At 44.4% G+C, this 20,502-nt stretch overlaps 1 protein-coding gene across 1 annotated transcript in view; it reads right to left on the bottom strand.

Moving 5' to 3' along the window:
• Positions 1–514: 514 nt before the first annotated feature.
• Positions 515–20,502, bottom strand: part of Negr1 (neuronal growth regulator 1) — a 710,325-nt gene continuing 690,337 nt past the window's right edge. The window contains exon 7 of the mRNA XM_051165491.1: positions 515–862. Coding sequence (XP_051021448.1) covers positions 738–862 — 125 coding nt within the window. The 3' untranslated portion in view covers positions 515–737. The remainder of the gene's footprint in view (positions 863–20,502) is intronic.

The raw sequence follows: 20,502 nt of genomic DNA, 5'->3' as shown, positions 1-20,502 counted from the left end.
TTATTAGTGTAATATACTTTAGCTTCCAAATTGCAAGGTTTAGGAAAAGATGATGTGTTTGTCAGCGACGACGATATTATTGTTTTATGAAGGCACACCCATGCTGAACTCAGAAGGAGAAGCACAGCAAGTTATAGTACAAGGCTCATTTCCAAAACCTGGATGGCATGCGAGTAGGGACATCTAGATATGTGTTATAGTTTGAAGAAATGATCTGAAGGCAATATTGTTTGATTTTTTTATCAAAAAAAAAAGAAAAGAAAAGAAAAGAAAAAGAGAATGCATCTTTGTAATGTGGGTTGACTCACTGAAACAGGGCGTGGGGCCCTTGTATTGCAGCCTTAAAGTATCATGTGATCACTGCAATATGTGTCATGTAAACTACAGCCGGAGGCCTAGCAGACAGCAGACCGCGACTGAATGCTTCTGAAAAGTTGTAGGTTACAAACATGAAATCACAATTAATATCCTCTAAAAGTAAGTTCAGAGCTTTCACATCTTTAAAAAAGAAAGAAAGAAAGAAAAAGGGACAATGTGCAGTGCCTCACAGGGTCGAGTGTCTAATCAAAAGGAGAGGAGAATGAAAGTATTTACACAACCAGCGATTCCACAGGCGGCGTCACCCGGTTACAGACAGCCGATTGTATCCCACGCTGCTTAAACCTAACTGCACCAGATTGGACCCAGCCACTCGCACTCTCAGGGACTCCTTGAAAGCCTTTCATGGGTCTTTAGGTTCACTGTAGGACGGCATTCTTCAGGTAGACTATACTGACGGCAGAGGATAGTGTCAACACAAGGCTCCAGCAGGAGAAGAGGTCGCAGGCGCTCCCAGTAATCCCATACTGGGCTGTGCTTGGAGCTGGAAAGGAACGGAAAAGAGTCAGTCAAATTCAGTTCTCACCTTCTGGTGTTCTTGACAACACCCAATGGGATGAGCTGGGGGTGGTGTTGGGGACCGAAGGGTTAGCCTCACAGTGCCTGTTCGCATTAACCTCTCTGAGGTCAGTTTTCTCAAGCACTGATGTAATCCGCCTGGCAAAGCTGTGCTGGGAACTGGAGATGAAACACATCTCACTGGACCAGAGAGATGCTGGACTCAACCAAGGACCCTGACATTCACACTCTTCTGTGTCCTGTAATTATTTGCATTCACTGGCAATGTTCACTTATGCATACACTTGTGAAGCTTTCGTCAGTCAGCCAAATACTAAATTAAATAGTGAAAAACATTCATTTCCAAGGACTTTGTTTTGTATGTGTGTGTGTGTGTGTGTGAGAAGACATTTAAACAACTGTATTACAATCCTATATGCAAATTCTACCGATAGAAAAATTATCATATGAAGCTGCCTGGACAAGAAAGAGTTGCTTTAAAGATGTTTTATTAAAGGGACCTGCTCTTTAGATGCGGTGCGTAACCTGGTAACAGGATGAGGAGACTATGAACAAAATGCTGGGGTCTCCATGTAGTTTAGTCTTGCTGGGCCATGAAATTTAAGGCTGAAGGAGTGGGATTGAAAATGCAGCTCCAGGCAGGTAACATGGCTTGTAATGAAAACAAGAGCTTAGTACAGCCTAATACATAAGGAATGTACGTAAGTACATAGTACATAAGGAATGTCCAGCCTGCGTGGGAACAGTAGAATGTGCGGTGTAACACACAGAAGCCCTGAAGAATAACCGGGCTTAGGGCACGGCTGTTGCAGCTCTTGGTAGGTAACTTTGTGGCTTGGGCTGTGTAGACCTGCTGCTCCTGAAGGTGAGCATCCCAGGTGTTCACGCTGGCTTGTGGCTGATTCTCGTTCATCACAATATAATCGCAAGAACAACACTCCTGCCAGCTTGCTTCTAACTACGTCCTGCTAAGGACGCCTCCGTTCTAAGTCCTATGTGCTTGTTGAAATCGAATCCTTGCAAGAAGGGCACACATTCCATCCCTAAGTCTACAACTCAAACCCAGGAGGAGTTTCTGTGGCTCTGAACTTGAATCACCAGCAGTACAGTTTGAGCAAAATCTTCATGAAGGACGAGGCCGTCATGTAACAAAAGTAGTAATTACGTTCTTATACCTCTTATAGGGGACGAGAGAGACACTGGGCCCCACAGTGGGTGCGTGGGCCACGCAGTGAATGCTGGTTCCTGCAAAGCAGTGATGGAGCAGCATCTTTTGAACACGCCGAGAACAGGATGCAAGAGCAGCTTCTGAGGTGAGCACGTCTCTCACTAGTGGGTGTTTTTAATGGAAGGAAGGGCGGGGGGACCTGAGTCTGTTGCTAGCAGAGCTTTTCAGTATTTGATACTTATTCTTAAAATATTAGTATGTCATTGTTAACATGTAATTTAGAGTTGCTGTTTTCAAGAATTTTGAGTGCGATGAAACTAACAGTGAAGGGACAGTAGTGAAAAAAAGAAAAGCACAGAAAGTGGCTTTGTGAAGAACAAAAGAATTTAGAAGCTAATTGCATAAAGTAAAGGAAAATTATTTTGTTATCATCACATATTAGGGAAGAATCCACATACAATGTGAAAGACCCTCAGAAGGCTTGTCTGTTTTCTCACATACCAAAGTGCTCTTTAACTTTTGACCAGTCTTTCTGCGTAGCATCATATAAATCCTCTACAGTCCCGCTACCATTGTACATTGCAAATATTTGTTGATATATTCATTTCTAGCATTATTCATATTTCATTTATGTTTCTATTGCCCGAAACCAAATCTAGACACATTAATGGATGCCCGAGAAATGCTCCAGGGAACAACTCAGCTGAATGAGGAATTTGCAGTTTCGGTGTATATGTCGTCTTGCCAAATGGGCTCTCTTCTGAAGCAACTTACATCCTAGATCATAAATGGACACGCTTCCCCCCACTAATTCAGTATGGCTTTATTGAACTAGTCACCAGGGAAAATATTAAGTGACAGAAATATAATGGTAAGTGCTATAGATATGGCCATGAGTTTACCCAATTCTACACACTCCCATGTAAACTCCTGTTTTCGCATCTATTTGAGAGGTCCATCTTTTTTCCTACTGCCCCATCTCTTCTTCAACTCAGATCACCTTCCCCCCTTAAACATGACAAAATATCATCAATCAGCTATTTTTAAATTAATTAGTTTACAAATAAAACAACACCCTTGATGCCACATAACAATACACTTTTTTATTTTAACTTGTGAATGAAATCACAGCATGATTAGAGTAAAACAGTGGCTGCCTGTCTCCTTGTCGGCCAAAATAGCTGCAATCAGAAAGGCAAAGATGGAGGGCAGTTAGCCAAAGACTGCAATGTCTCATTCCTAACTGCACAGGCAGATGTCACCACTTACACTTCCCTCCCTCCCTTCCCCTCCCTCTCTCGCCTCCCCTCCCTCCCTCTCTTTCCCTCCCACCTCTTCTCCCCATCCCCAGGGATTGAAGCACAAAATGTAATGTGAAGACCAAGCTAGTGGACTCTTTGCTTTCCTTCAAGAATAGCTTACTCTGGCACTGATGAGACGGCTCAGATGGTAAAGGCTCTCTTGATGCCAAGGCTGAGGCCCAGAGTGCAGTCTCTGGGACCTGCATGGTAGAAGGATGGGACAGACTCCTGCACATTGTCCTCTAATATCCACACTTTGCCATTTTAAAATTTATTTTTAATTTAAATATTCACTTACATCCCGATCATAGCCCCTCCCTCGTTTCCTCCTGGCCCCACTGTCCCACTCTCTTCTTCTATCCTCCCTCCCCTCCTCCTCAGAAAACAGGGAGCACCCCCCCCCCCCGCAGCCAACCCACCCCAGCACATCAAGTCGCATGAGAATGAGCTCATCTTCATCTACTGAGACCAGGCAGGGCATTCTCCATTAGGGGAAAGTGATGGAAAAGCAGGTAACAGAGTCCATGTCATAGGCAGTACTTGCTCATCTTACTAGGGGACCCATATAAAGATCAAGTTGCTCATTGGTTACATGTGTGTAAGGGGCCTAGGTCCAGTCCACACATGTTCTTTGGTTTGTGATTTTGTCACAGTAAGCCTCCCTGGGCCTAGGTTAGTTGACTCTGAGACTGAGGGAATTTCCAACCAATGATTGGCCCAACTTGAGACCCATCCCATAGGAGAGAGCCAACTCCTGACACAATCCATGGCACTCTGCTATGTTTATGACAGGAGCCTAACATAACCCACCCAGCAGCTGATTGAATCAGATGCTGAGACTTCCAGGCAAGCATTAGGGGGAACTTGGAGAGTCCTATGGAAGAAAGGGAGGGAAAGAGAGAAGACCAGAAGGGACATGCCTTGTACAGACTCATGCAGATCAGATGTTTTTCTTCCAGCTGATCACGCAGTAGATCACACGGGAGGAAACCCCCACATGTCATAAAGACAGCCCTATGAAGGTCAGTGACGAGGCCAACCCGGGCTGGCATTGACCTGAATTCTGTTGAGCCACCCAGGGTTCCTCTACAGCTTGCTGAGGAGAGAGATCAAGTGATCAGAGGCTGAGGTGGGCTTTGAAGGGCTCCTGATTTATGTGAGAGGTTGATCTGTTAAAAATGATCATCTGATGACTCTGAGGTTGACATGTTTACTTCAGGGAGCAAGAGACCAATGCCACTTTAATTTAAAAACTTCCGGATTCCCATTGCCTCCTGGGGGATGGCTACACTTTGTTCTTTGTTCTCCCCGTCTCCCCATATCTCCTCCTCCTTCTCCTCCTCCTCTTTTTTTTTTTTTTTTTTAGGGTAAGGGTCTTAATAAGGCTAAGCCAAAGCCTTCATCCAGGATCACAGGCCTCTGTTTCCTGGCTATAGACACACACTCAAGCTTTCTTCCCCTGAATACATGGGCTTTCTTACCACACCATGGCATGTGCAGAGGCATCAGAATTAAGCCTGCACCCTCATACCCTCTTCCACATTAAATACCAAGAGCTACCCGGCCCCCATCAGACTTTTAGCTCAGCTGACCTCCCCTTCAATAGAACAAGCATATTTACTTCATTCTTAATCCACCTGGGTTAAATCAGTGTTTTAAAAACAACAAAAAATGTTCTCTACTTTATCTTACAAAAACCAGCAACTCCTCTGAGTTTGAGTTCTTGGGTTCTTTGAATCTTGCTTTAAGTAGTTCCCATTAGCCTGCCTAGTCATCTATCTATTCAGCAAATGCGGCCTGTTCTGCTCCGCCTCCCTGTTTGCCGTAGACACCAGCACATGGGGTTTTCAGGGAGCCACCATCACAAGCTGGCTACCCTCTCAGGCAGAGAGGGAGGTGCCCAGCTTGCATGGTGTGTGGGTCTCTCTGTCTTGTGGACAGATGGCATGCCCTAGGTTCTAGCTCACTCAACGCACAGCATCTGATCCCAGTGAACATTCCCAATCATGTTGGCCACTTTGTGCTATTTTCCACCTCAGCAGTTTCTCCTTGTATTGCCCTAGTTTTTATGAAAGAGCGAATGTAACTGTAAAATACTTAGTTTTGGTTCAATATCAATTACTTGCCTAGGCAATTGTCGAAACTTTACTCAACTAGCTCTGAGTCTATGTTTAAGATTCCTGTTATAACCTTAGGCCTACCTTAAGTTGCATGAATTCTGCTTCTGCAAGACAAAACTGGCCTCAGTTTCTATTTTCCTGAGGAAGCTACAACTTTAGTGGTAATTGAATGATTTACACCTAATTAGGTCTCATGCAAAGGAAAATGATTAATGGATACCCAAAGTAGTGCATACATTAGATACAGAGAAAGCCTGTACCATTAGGGGGGTCAGCCTGGCAGTATAATTCTGCCTCACTGAAAATTGTTTGCTCAAAGGAAAACTTTCTCCTCTCTTATCCAGTGTCTACTCCTCACAACCGCAGGGTGCAGGCCTGCCTGCAGGCTCTGATTGCAGGTGTGTACCACACTCAGGGTTAAAGCAGTTATTTTCACACTTAATCTCCCAGCTGTGGCACAGTGAGTGAACTCCGAGGTCACACACTGTACAGTGTGCAGTGTCCTGCACTGTGGGATCCTCTGGATGTTGGGTTAGGAAACTGCGCCACTGCAGCACAGTGGCTGTGTGGTGGAGCTAAATTTTCAGGTTGGTTTTTACACAGCACACCATCACGCCACAGCCTACTCTTGGGTGTGTGCAGAGAGATTCACACGTGCCATTTTGCAAACAGTGCTTAGTTTGGTAAGGCACAACCCAATCCACAACCCCCTACCAAAAGGGAATCTCTGGTACCTAACAAGAAAATGCAGGGAGAGGACACAGGCCACCGATGCTGACAGCCTCCTCTGGTATAGAAGGAATTAGGTTGACAAGTTGATATTGGTATATTTTTCTTATATTAGGGGTCTCAAGTCATAGAAAAACTTCCAATGCTTCAGATTTTTATTTTCAAAATGTCCACATAGTTGGTAAACAATTCTTTTCCTATAGAAATCCTCAGTGTTAGTTACTTTTGTGCCTCTGAGACAGAACCTGTGGGCAACTTAAGGAAGGAAGGGTCATCTGGGCTGTGATGGCAAAGAGAGCCTGGGCTCAGCTCATGGTGGGAAGGAGGGGCACAGCTCTTTGTGGGGGGAGGGAGTCAGCTCGGGTAGGGGGAGGGACTAGGGTCCTGGAGGAGGGAGGGATCAGCTACAGGTGGAGGGAGGACACAGCTACAGGACCATTACCTCTAATTTGGGATAAAAGAGAATTTTAAAGGTAATTAACCAAACTCAGACAGACTCTGCTACTTTCTATCTATTCTAGTCATGGAAATACAAAATCAGAGTCTGAATTTCTCCACAACATCCTGTGTGTAGGCTGGAATTTTTGTTTACTCTACTTCCCCCACACCAGAAGTAAGTAATGTATGTGGACATGCTAGCTCTGGTGTGACGTATCTGTCAGGGCAGGCTGTTTTACATAATCTTAAATGGATCTGAAATTGGCAAGATCTGGCTAACCATCCTTACGCATCTCAGGTCAGCTTGCAAAATTTTGTACATGCCGTACATATTTTGCAGTGTGTGCGTATGTGGCTGAAAAGCTGTCCTTATTGTGTGACATGTACCCATACAAAATAAATTGTCTTTAGTACTTCAATGCATAGACCTGACTTTGGGCCTTTAAGTCACCATCCTGCCGAAACACCAAAACAAACGAAGGCTTTACAGAGGTACAATAGAGGCCACTTGCAAGCCTAGGTCACCCCGATAATCCTGCCACAGAGCTGGGTCTTCATTGATCATGTGGGAAGAATTGGTAGAAATTTCAAACTTGGAAAGAAATTCTCAAATTTAAGAATTTTTTTTATTTAAGGGATTTTAAAGATTCTTTCTCTATATGCTTATATCTTTTGTGGCCTTGAAATTATTTAGGTTACTATAAAGTGTTTCAGAACATGGAATCTTAATGATGATGCTCTCTTGTTTATTACGTTTTATCTTGGCATCTTGCGGTAGAACTTTCTAAACCAAACCATATCCTCTTCTGAAACAGACCAAGAGATTCATAAAGTTCGAATGTGACAGTGTTTTTCCCTTTTTAAATATCCTTTACCTTCTGTGTTACTTTTGGCTTCTCACGTTCCAAGAAAGGACAACGACAACCGAAGCTGTGGTTCTGACAAATTTAAATTGTTCCCCTCTTCATGCTCGAGATGGACTTTCAGTTTTACATAATGACTTTCAAATATTTGCCAGCATCTTTGGTTACTGACAAAGTCCTAATGCAGTCTAAATGGTTTATAGGAATCTGAGGTCACCCGGCATCGTCTCGAGCTACTTCTCCAGCCGGGTCCCTTTCTGCTCCACCACGTTCCACGGGAGACACATGGGCAAACTCCCCACGCTCATCGCGGTCGGTTTCCATCCGGGCAAATTTCTGTATGTGGAACTAACGCTCCACCCTAATGCCGCTTCCTCACACTGTGACAGTGTCCCAGAACTCTGAAGAGTTCAGCTGCTGCATAAGCGCCTGGCTGGGGGAGGCCCAGCTCCGTGTTTGTGTCACGTGGAGGCAGGTGGTTTCCATGTTTTTGCCTGTGTGCATCCTCTCTGACTCACACGGCTACTTGAGAACTACTCCGGGTCTTCTGTCTGACTGCCATGCTCTGGGGAGCCCAGGCCAGGCTGTCACCCGTGATCCTCAGTGCCTTCCCTGGCAGCCTTCGCAGCACGGTTGCGTTCCTCGTGGTCTTGCTCTGGCTGTCCCTAAATGCAGAGTCCATGCTTTGTTTTGTCCTTATCGTCCCTGGTGGCTTTGGCAGTGAGTATGCATGGAAAATATTTAATAAATAGCTGTTCTCTGTATGCTCACATGAGGGAAATTTTCAAAACAGACAGTGTCTTGCTTCAGTCTCATTGGCTTAGAGCTTTGGCTGTTGCTATGGCAACCAGCTGTGTTGGGGGAGGGCAATGGTTTGAAGTAAACTCACATGGTTCTTCGGAGGCCCCTGAAGAAAGGAGCCTGGTTACCACAGCAAGCACCAGCCAAAGCAACACAGCTCAGAAAGAGATTTTATTCCTTCCCCATTTCGCTTCGTTGCCTACCTGTGTGGCTTAAACTCCTTTCTGAGTTGTTCATCTTGGGGAAAGTTGGAGTCAGCTGCAACTATTAGCTCTACACAGTTTAGAGTCACTTGAGAAGGGAGTCTCAGTGACAAGGACGAATTGCCCAGACCTGATTTGCCCTGGGGTGCACCTCTGGGGCAGTGTCCTGATTGCTGACTGATGCAGGAGGACCCAGCCCACTGTAAGCAGCACCATCCCTTGGGCAGGCGGTCCTGAGATGTATAAGAAACCAATGGAACATGAGCCAGCAAGCCGTGTCCTCCACAGTTTACGCTTCCAGTTCCGGCTTGATGTCCTGCCCTGACTTCCTTCAAGGATGGTCTATGGCCTGGAAGTAGAAACCAAACAAATCTTTTCCTCCCTAGGTTGCTTTTGGTGAAAGTTCTATTACAGCAGCAGAGTGAAACTCAGACAAAGACAACACTCTTGCATGACAAAAATAAAACTATGAACCATACATACCGTGCTGTAACTCCATGTCCTCCTCAGTACATGGTGTACCATGCATAGTAGGTATAGAGCAAATTAATTTTGTGTAACTCAGTCAGTTGAAATAAGCAAGTATTTGCACCTTGGCAGCAGTCGCACTGGCTAATGATAATTTTCGGAGTCCCCTCATTTTTAAGATGTCTACATTAACAACGCCCTTAGTGGACACATGCTCTCAATAATGATGACAGAGACTTAAATTTTAATTAAATCTTATTTTTCCATACAGACTTTACTCCAGTGTCACCCGCTGTTTTGCATTGCACCTCTTTAGTTTCTGCTACCGCAGCAACACCGACTAATCAAACACTTGTCCCCTCATGTATTTCTTAAATATTAAAGGTGCTTATGGTTCTTATATAATCCTCATGACTTCTGCCATAAAACACTCATCTCCAGCAACCTTCAAATGCTGGTTCTTTTGTGGCAGGACTTGCAAAGAGGGAAATATAGTGATTGGGGAGGGAACTTGGTGATACACACACACACACACATACACACACACACACACACACACACACACACACACACACACACACGTCATGCGTGTTAGGTAATTCTCACCCAAAGAAGGGGTGGGAGATGAAAAGAAGGAAAGATTAAACGTGCCCAAGGCCTGCAGCACTGATTGGCTCATGCCATGGAGTGGAGCTGGTTTCTAAGTGCATCCAGTAACTTCTGACAGAAAACAGCTTGCATGTGGCTCATGGCATCCTTGGAGGATGGTCAGGGTTTAGTAACAGCAAGGGGACAGCCTGTCTTTGTAAAACTCTGCAGGGAGATGCTGAAACTCTGAGCTGATTTGTGGATATTCAAGTTTACAATACTGTTTAGGAAGCTTTTGGCTCCATGTCCTGCATCAGGCCTTCCTGGATTCCCGCCTTAAGCTTTGTACCCACAATTCCTTTAGTCACAGATCATTAAGAAAAGTCATGACCTTTGACAGGTTTGTTTCACCGAGAGATGCCTCTGCCTCTGGGTTTGTTAAATCATCCTTTATCTAATATGAAAGTTGGGCTTTTTTTTAGAAGTACATCGGAAAAGTTTTCTTTCAATAATGGCTGCTTTTCACACCTGTGATCACACTATGCGTTCAGTGGACACTTATTGGACACACTATGTGCCAGGTTCTACACCTGTTGTTGAGTGCAGAGAGACAGACCAGAATCACTCTTGACTTTAAGGGATGCAAAGTTACCAGAATAGAACACTCCTCACTAGAAGAAAAGAATCACTTATGCCAAATCCTGTTATCAGAATTGTGGAGTGAAGACAAACTTTGAATCTATTTCCCTTTGTCCCAGTGCAGCTAAATCAGAAATCTAACAAGAAAAACACATTTAAGACTCATGTCCCTTCAAAGCCATCATGAGTCCTGGGAGGGAGGGCGATTGACAGCTGTACTGCATCCTTTCTGGTCTGCTGCACCTCCCTCACTGACTTAGTGTTTCATTTCAGGCTTTCACAATTCTCATTGTTTTAATACTACATGCTAGTGAACAGATCTTAAAGTATCTCTGAACCTAGTATGATCAAAATAATTTCCATCCTGTCAATTATCCAACAGGTGCAACTGTAGAGATTTTAAACCATAAATAAAACATAAATATGTCATATTTACATCTTCTTGATGAATTCAGCTCAGATCTTTTAGCATTTTAAACACACGACAGTAGGAAGGAGCCGTTTTTGATCAGGTCAGAGCACTTACCTGGAAGAGCCATCCTCCTGGAGTTTTGTTACTTGCTCATTTGTCCGGAAGGATTTAGTTTGCATCAGAGTAGGCACTGTAGCCCTGAGCCCTGTGCCTTGACTGCCTGATCCTTCCGTCTCTGAGGCACACGTATGATCCCCAAAGTCACCATGGTGTGTGCAGCCCACATGGAAGAAACAGCTTTGTTTCATGTCTGTTGTTTTCAAGTGAGGGGAGAAGCTTTGTTTTATTATTCATGATGGAGGTAATGATGTGAGGAATGGAAGAATGGGAAAGGGATTAAGGGGACTATACATCCTGGGGAGGAGAACATCGGTGTGTCAATATGGTTTAATTGTAGTACTTTCTACCTCCCAGCACAGCTGCCTCTAAGGAGGGTCTTAGAGAAACCGCTCCGGAAACCAGAGTCAGCTTTAATCACGTGTTTTCTAATACACGCTCCATTCCCACTAACTTAAACTATACTTATAGTTAGAGGAGACAATTGGAATCATAATTTTTGAAAGATATTTTCCAAAGTTTCCTGTAAGTTTATTTGCAAGACTTAAAAGAATCAAATACTTTAGTGTATTCTCAGAAACAAGTCACTATAAAAAGGTCGAGGCTGTGTCTTTGTACTTGAGCTAGCGCTTTTAAATCATTAAATTAGAAATTTTCTCCCTCCACTAGAAAGGGAAAGCGTGGTAAAATTTAACAAATCATTGCTTTAATCCTACCTCATCAAGGATAAAGGATATAAGAAAGGTGCAAGGCACCCTGGGCATATCCTAACAGTCTTGTTGGGATTTCCTTTGGTGTTAAGCTATTTGTTGTCTCTGACACTTAAATCACTATTTGGACATTCTCATAGAAACAGAGTGGTTTTGTATCTTTGCAGTGTTGAAGCCATATGGCACCTATGTGCTAGCAGAGAAACAGTGATTCTACCCACAAGTGTGAACTAGGAGCACAGTGCCACCAATAGTAGAAACAGAGCTTTTCATCCAGTAGTGTTCTTGTTGCTTTAGACCAATGACTTTTTAGAATGTCAATTTAACACTGAAAGCAAGTCCCAGCCCCATCTCCTTGACACAGTTGGTTGTACTGTGCACAGTGTGCAAGAAATGGTGTAATGCGATTGTTACGGAGCTGGCTTCTCTGTATGGTGAAGGCTCCCATCAAAGTGGCATGGCTCAGGGTGTCAGTGAGATGTGCAAACTGACTAGTTCAGTATCCCTTAATTGCTCAGTATACTTCAGTGTGAGTATTTTTCCTAAGATTTCGATATAGCAATCCCTCTTTTTTATTCTCTAGGTACAAGGTAAGGGTATTATTGCCAAAATGCTAAGGAAAGGCTCTAATATTAAGTACTGCAAAGTATCACACCAAGCAAATCACAGGTTGAGTCCTGGCACAGAGCTGAGAGTTTTGGCCAGGATGGGCTCTGGAATGGAAGACAGTGTGAGCGTTCCTGGGCCGGGTTTTGCTGAATAAAGAACATGATGAGAAGAAAAGAGTGAGTATGAAAAAGACTGGACTTGAGAGGTTGGGAGAGAGGTGAGTCCAGAAACAAACACACTCATTCTGGGTCCCTGTAATTACAACATTGCATGCCTGGGCATTCTGAGTTCCTACCCATTACTACGTAGCTCACTAAACTGTATGAGCCTGCCAAGTGCAATAACTTAGAAAGTCCTAAAAAAAAAAAAAAAATCCTACTTTATTGAATTGCATGTGGATGGACGTTAAAGGTTTAGACATGGAATTCGGACCATAATATAAACTTGTTTTTATATTTTCATCACCGAGTTGTTGAAAAGATAATAGAGTCCAGTTGTTTTAAAAATAAAAGCAAAGCTACAAAGTTTATAGAAGAAAAATAAAATTTCACAACTTCTTTTGATGCCAGTTTGTCTGGGATGCTGCTTCTCAGTCACTTTACTATGGAATAGAGACCAGGGAATCTTTTTAAGTGTCTAGAAAAAAAAAAAAAAAAAAAAAAGCCAAGAAAACTAGACCACATTCTCTCCCCGAGGAGACAAGTGATCTGTGTGTCGAGCACAGAAGTAAAATAGCTGTCACACCGTAGTTACTAAACTTTAAAACAGGGCCCGAGAAGCCTACGGTAAAACAAACCACTCACTTCACTTTTCTGTCCTTATGGACACACACCCTCCTCTTTTTCCTTCCTCTCCCCCTCCCCTTCTCCTCCCCCCCCCCCCATGAAGAGGTATTTAATACCTTTGAGTTTGTGAGTAGTATAAAGCAGTTTGTAAATGACTCTGAACCTAGAGTGTGATTCTCAGGCGCTGGTAATTGGGACTTTGAAGAAGGGAGCTCCTCTTCTTCAGTAGGTTGTCATTTGACTAGGGCACACCTCCTGCTTGTGAGTCGCTAAGGACATGCTCTCCTTTCTCACTTAAAGTCCTCTGCACTTTTAGTCTCTTACTTTGGCTACCTACGGAGCAAATGTCCACTCTCAAAGAAGCTCATGTGAGGAAGCTGAGCTCCATCCTTATTTTAAAGTCAACTAAGATGCCTGTGGTTAAGGAAAAACCAGTACCGTAGCCCCACAACCAGGGGGAACCGAGTCCTGACAACAACCAGCCAGAACAGGAGGGTGAGCCTACAGAAAGGAACAGCCAGGCCTGCAGGATTCAGAGCTGAACAAACTGTGGGCGGAGCGCCTGTGCTGATGGAAGAAGCCCTGGGTGTCACAGGAACTGGGTGTGTGGGGTCCCTTCTAGGGTGGAAGTGGAAAGGTCAGGAGCTGAAGGTCATCCAGGTCAGCCTGGGCTGGGTGAAACCTCAAGGGCACACAGTGCACAGCATGTCCTGGCTCTCAGAAGGGAGCTTTACAACAGTGTCCTGTTCTGAGCAGTTCTTTCTACGTCAGCTCTTCTCAACACCTAAGAAAGCATGGCAGGACGCATGTTCTCATGGCTCAGATAACGCTCCCTAGCCAGAGCGTCCTTTAGCTGATGTCCTATAGGTTTCTTTCACTCATATTTTCTGCAAACCCTTCCTCACCCTTGAAGATGATAACCAGGACAGCATCTATCAGAGACTCAGATCAAGACTGATTGATGCTCTGCTGAGAAGAAACAGTCACCAGCCACTTACAAAGCATCCCTGTGCCCTGAGGGGAGAACACGTGCACAGAATTCAGAGGGGAAGCTTGATTCCAGGAACCCGCACGTGCCTGCTCCATGTAACATGCCCACACGTGCCTGCTCCATGTAACATGCCTATGTCTGGACTCTGCTCAGACCTAAAGACTCCTGGGCATGGCAGAATCATGTTTGGGTTTCTAACTCTTTTGTGGTCAGATAGCAAATACAGATGATACAAAATATAAGGCCCTGGGGCAGATTTGAGCAAACAGAATTTAGAAAGAATGACAGAAAGCTTAGTCAAGCATAGTGCTCACAACACAAAAGGCAGAATCAGGACAGAAACGCCAAGCATTTCCCAGAGGCTCCTGACTGAATACGAGAGTCCCGTGGATCCTCCGGCACAGCACTCCTTCTTCTTTCCCCAAGGATCGCAAGCCGACAGCTGAGACGCTTGGCTTGGAGAACTTGTTGTTCACAGCATCTCCGAAAGCAACCTATCGGTATGAAGGAGCGAGGGAGTCCCTCAGCTCACTCCATCCCCCCAAGGTTACTATCGATTGCCTTCTATGGGGGGATAAAGGATGCATACACATAAGACACACAACACACACGACACACAACACATACTCACAGACACACACACACATACACATAAGACACACAACACACATGACACAACACATACACACATACACATATACACACATGACACACACACCACACGTGACACACCACACACATGACACACACACCACACACATGACATGACACACCACACACACACACACACACACACACACACACACACCTAAAAGACCCTTTCTTCCTGAAAAACCTCAAGTCCATCTTGTTACCTAGGTTATCTCCCCATTTCAGCTGCTCTTTGACACTTTCTGACATGAATAGAAGAGGAACAGAATGAAGGAATGGTGTTTGGATGCCGGTGTTCTTGCCATGTAAAGTAACAGCACATAAAACACATGGAGAGAAGTGTGGCAGAAAGCCAAATCTTTTTATGTAGAGGGGAAATATGGCTTTCTCTAGAATTGTTGCCTTCTGTTATAACAGTGATTTCTAAGTCACCATGACAAACCAGCTCATAATTTATTTTGAGAAGACAATGCACTGCTCTGTAGGTGTCATTTCATCTCATCGTAATAAACACTCTTCCCAAATGTAAAAGATTCTCTCGACGGTAGAGTTCTGTAAGCAAGCAGAAAATTATGTAAATCTTATTTTCTTACTGCGTGCTTGCTATCTCTTTAAGCTTACTAAATCAGATCCAGGTTTGTATACACAAAAGCGCTAGATCCGAGATGCATTTGCTTTGCAAACACTCTGAATGAGAACAGGTATTTGTGGGAGGTGTAATTGAAAAATTCCTATCTGTTTTCAAAAGCTAACAAATCAACGGTTGTGTGAGATTGGAAAAAAAAATACGAAACCAAACCAAAACATCACCCCTTAACTTCTCATGGGTTTAATTCAGGAGTGAGACAATGGGGTCTGGGGAAAGACAGCGCCTGCTTTGGAAACCACTGTCAAAGAAACACCAGCCAGGGGCTGTGCTCAGTGGCTCCTCCTCTACCCCTGGTCTCACCTGCTCTCCTGGTTTACCTGAACTGTCACCCTGGGCAGAGGCACACATGCGGAGCTGCCGTGTTGCTCTCTGAAGACACTCAAGTCCCTGCCAGAGTGAAGAGGACTGACCGGGAGCCAGAGACACAGCTTACATCATTGGCTACAGCAGAAGGGACTGTCCCCAGGCTCCTTTTGCCTTTTGGTGTTTACGTCAATCCACTCAATTTAATACTGTTTTGGGCCTGCACTGACATATTCTAATTGATTTTAATATATGTATCTTATCTTCTGTATTCTTCTAACGCTCACCTCTTCCCATGTAGTTACAGAAAGCTAGACCAACCTTTAGTCTTCTTTTCAACAAAGAGCTGATTGAGTGCATCAATCAATTAGTTTAAACTACATTGAACTTGCTAGCTTTGTTTTAGTTAATACAAGTATGTGATGTTTCTTGTGCCTGTGACCAGTGGGATAAGAAATCAAATGTCCTACTTCCTGGTGTTGCCAGTGTTAGTTAAATATGTGTTAAGAAAAAGGTTCTTACCAGCAAACTCAGAAGCAACACATATAAATTTGGTTCCACTTTAAGGAATTGTGCCAACTCTAAAAATGAGATTGTGACGTTCTAATGTGAACATTCTGGAATTTAAAGCAAGGGACAGATAAAGTGCAGAAGAAGTGAAGATGGAATGCTGAGCCTGGTGTGTGTGAACGGCCAGAGACAGAGGCCTGCGGACAGCAGGGTGTAGGAGTGGAGACATGGTTCCTGTGCGTAATGTGCACAACGGTGCATGGGACACAGAGAGAGCAACATCTGACACACACACACACACACACACACACACACCCCACATGGGCATAACACCTATACATAACACTCAACATACACGCATGACACCACTCAGCACATACACACACGCATGACACCACTCAGCACATACACACACGCATGACACCACTCAGCACATACACACACGCATGACACCACTCAGCACATACACACACGCATGACACCACTCAGCACATACACACACGCATGACACCACTCAGCACATACACACACGCATGACACCACTCAGCACATACACACACGCATGACACCACTCAGCACATACACACACGCATGACACCACTCAGCACATACACACATGCATGACACCACTCAGCACATACACACACGTATGACACCACTCAGCACATACACACACGCATGACACCACTCAGCACATACACACACGCATGACACCACTCAGCACATACACACACGCATGACACCACTCAGCACATACACACACGCATGACACCACTCAGCACATACACACACGCATGACACATATACATGCATAGTCAGCACACCCACTCATCTGCACTCCCCTTGTGTCCGGTGTCTGGGGATAAACCCTGGTGAGCCTGGGTAACAGAACAGTGTTAATGCACTTTCAGTGAAGAGAAGCGGTAGGGAGAGGCATGGCGGGTTGGAAGCTGCTGGCATCAAGAACAGACCAACAGGGCAGCTGGTTTCTTACAGAAACTATGCACTCAAATACTAGTCTAGGAATTCGGCATTTATTACATGTGTTTACTCCTCACAATCCCATGTACACACAGGAAGAATTGAGACACGTGGGTCTCAGTTTGAATCCATCCACTGTGGTTTTGAGACCTTATTCCCTTAATACCCTTACAATGCTGGCCTCTCAAGGAGAAGCAGAACACATAAAATCCTTAAACAGTGGGAATAAGATTTTCTGTCTGTCCTACTTCTGTTTCTATGATAAAATACCCCGATGAGAAGCAACTGGGTGGGGGAACAGGTTTAGGGTTCATCACAGCTCATAGTCTGGGTTCAGTCCATCGCTGTAGGGTGTCACAATGATGGGAGTTGGAGTCCCGAGTCACATCACACACACAAGGGGGGATCAAATGCATGCACGTCTACTTCCTGTGCTGCATCGGTTTCCTCGCTCGGCCACAGGCCAGTGTCACCCCTCAGGGAATGGTGCTGCCTGCCGTGGGCTAGGCTTTCCCACATTGATGAACTTAACAGGAGCCCCCCCCCCCAGACACGCCCACAGGCCAGCTCAATGTAGGCAATCCCTCATTGAGACTTTTTTTTTTCCTCCAGATGACTCTGGGTTTTATTCAAGTTGACATAGATCATCATATCATTGGGTAATTTTGGAAAAACTTTCACAAATTATGTGAACTAACCTTTCTGATACTATCAAATGATTTCCTAAGGAGTAACAAACCCACACTTTATATTTAGATTGGTTTATGTTGGGAGTTCGCGGATTTGTGTGCTGTAGTCAATTTGCTTAGTTTGCAGAAAGTACAATTAAGGCCAGAAGGAAAGATCTAACAGCTAACCTCAAAGCCGAAGTTGCATTTCATCTTAATTCAAATACTCGGTGGACTGCAGGATGAAATCCTCACCGATGAAAGGCTGTGTTAAACTTCTCTGTGCTGACAGCCCGAGCCATCACCCAGAGCCAGTGGCCTCTGAGCAATCCACCCAGGGAATCACCCATCAGAAATTTCCATCTGTTATGTCCTCTGTACAGTCCCAGTCCATTTTCTCATCGCCCTGAGAACTTCCAACCTTGTTTCCAACTGTACATTGCCCTCTGCGGCCAGACGAATGGTAGCAATTAAAACACTGCAGGGAGGACAGGCCACTGTGACAGGTGAGGCCGCCCTTCCTCCTGATGACCTCTGCCTTGTGACAGGTGAGGCCGCCCTTCCTCCTGATGACCTCTGCTTTGTGACAGGTGAGGCCGCCCTTCCTCCTGATGACCTCTGCCTTGTGACAGGTGAGGCAGCCCTCCTTCCTGATGACCTCTGCTTTGTGCTACAGCGTCTGAGAACATTTTCCCTTTGATGGGGAGACAGCTCAGGTGGTAAAGGCCTGACCTTGTAGGTGCAAGCACCTGATTCTCAGAATTTCTATTAAAGGCATAAAAGCATTAGGAATTATTCTAGAATCTCAGTGGGTGCATATCAGTGTAAATAGACCAAAGACAAGAAAAAAAAAATATATTGAGTAGGGAACATATTTAGCAAAAAAAAAAAAAAAAAGTTTAATTTGTAAGATCTTTATGCAACTGTGTGATTCCTTGTGTAGGAAATGTGCATTAAGGGCTAATGACAGAGATAGGAAGTTAGTGACCTGTTGCTTAGGGCTAGAAGAAATAGGTGCTGGTGACATTTACAGGGAGACTGGATCTTCTGCAGGTGATACTCCAAACTCGACACTCGGGATGTTTCCATAACCTGATGACTAAGCTTACCAAATTGTATATTTTTAGCAGATGAAGTATATGTACATCATACTGAATAAAACCACAGCTCTACAGGAACTAATAGACAGCTCCTTTCCATCAGAAATCATAGCAATGGCACAAGCACAAGCTCCAGAGAGCTAGCACTTCTGCGAGATTGTTTATAACATTTGCGGACTTTTGTCATCCTTGGTGTAGGTGGACCATTATGTCCACATGGGTAGGTGTTCATGCTCTCCACTTGAGGAAATGTGAATGTGAGGGTCCAGCCGAGCATGAGATCTTTGGAAAGAAGGAGGCTGTTTGTCTAAGGTTTAATTAAAAGGTTTGTTCAAGCATCCTCAAAGTGACAGCCAAGCCAGGGATTACTGACTGAAATGAAAGACGAATTCTTATCAAGTTAAAGGTAGGAGAACTACATGGAATAGATTTCATTTTAATTTTATCTTTTTCTGTGGCACTTGGGAATTGATCCTTAGCTCTGTGTATGTCCGTCAAGCGCTCTGAACCAATTATTTCCTCGGCTTTGAATATTTAGCAAACAGTCTTTCAGTCCTGGGCAGGATTCTTGAAGCCAGTAGGGTTCTCCTTTGGAGATGCATCCTTGCAGGGGGCTACATGCCTTGCAGCACATTGCTGTTGAGTCCAGCTCTGGTAACTATGGTTACTGATCTGTGCTTCTAACCAGCCCATGTTACACAATGGGGTTCATGGGTAATGGATAAAGCCATGTAAACTGTTTAGGTAGATTTGAAGCTGAACAAGTGTTTCCTCCCAAGCCTTTAGTTTGCTAGGCTGGCAGCGTACAACCATAACAATGCAGGGTCTTCATATCTGGGGCTCGAGCTCAAATTTGTCACAGAGGGATTAATGGCTCTTTTGCAAAGATTCTTAAGTCTGTATCTTTGAAAGAATCTATCAGCTCCGAGACCCTTTCTTGTTGTGAAGTGTTTCTACCCAGTTATGAGAGCTCTTCATGTGTGATGAATCAAACACCTTCATTTTTTTGTGTTACGCTGAAACAGTACTTTGCATAATAATAAGCTCCCTAAACAAACATGATCAGCCCCTTGTCCTACTGAGAAGATGCATGAATAACTACTTTTGAGGCAATAGAGAGAGACTTTCATGGCTTTTTAATTTTTCAGGTTGAAGAATTAGATAAGCACAGGAGAATTTTATAGTGTCTTAAAGATCCAGAGGCCACGGTCCTGAGTTAAGGGTCTGTCATGAACTGGTCTCTATCTAAGTTTACAATTCTGCTTGACAAGGAAGCTTAAATATTCCATACCACCTTTCACAGGAAGAATTAGACCATGCAGTCATGAGATAACCAGACTCCAGTTAGTCCCCTCTCGGCCAAAGCTTGAGTGCGCTGACCCCAAACGTCAGGTAGTTTGGCTGGGCAGTGATGGCAGCAGAGTGGAGCCAGTTTGCACAGGAGGGAGGAGTACTGGTGTCCACAGATTCACACGCACAGGCATGGATTCTCGTGCCACTGCCCGTGAGCTGTCTCTCACAGTAGAATCAAAGCTCCGCACAGAGATCCCAAAAGAACATATTCACCAAATTCCCCTTTCCCTGACCTTCACTCTTTATTGTGCTCCTATGTTATTGTTGTTTTTAATTATTTTTTCAGGGGTGTGTGGAGGCACAACAAGAACCATTCAGCGACGCACAAGGCAATAAGCGATTATGGGACAGTTTCTGTGCATTCAAAGACCAATTAACGGGACAGATCCCCACACTTCAAAAGGTCCCTGGAAGGGAGATACTCAAAGGGAGCCCAAAGGGAGGTGCT

Source organism: Acomys russatus, chromosome 23 (assembly GCF_903995435.1).
Source record: "Acomys russatus chromosome 23, mAcoRus1.1, whole genome shotgun sequence".
In the NCBI taxonomy this organism is placed as follows: Eukaryota; Metazoa; Chordata; class Mammalia; order Rodentia; family Muridae; genus Acomys; species Acomys russatus.
The sequence above is the reverse complement of the archived record's forward strand: the minus strand, read 5'-3'. Positions and strand labels throughout refer to the sequence as shown.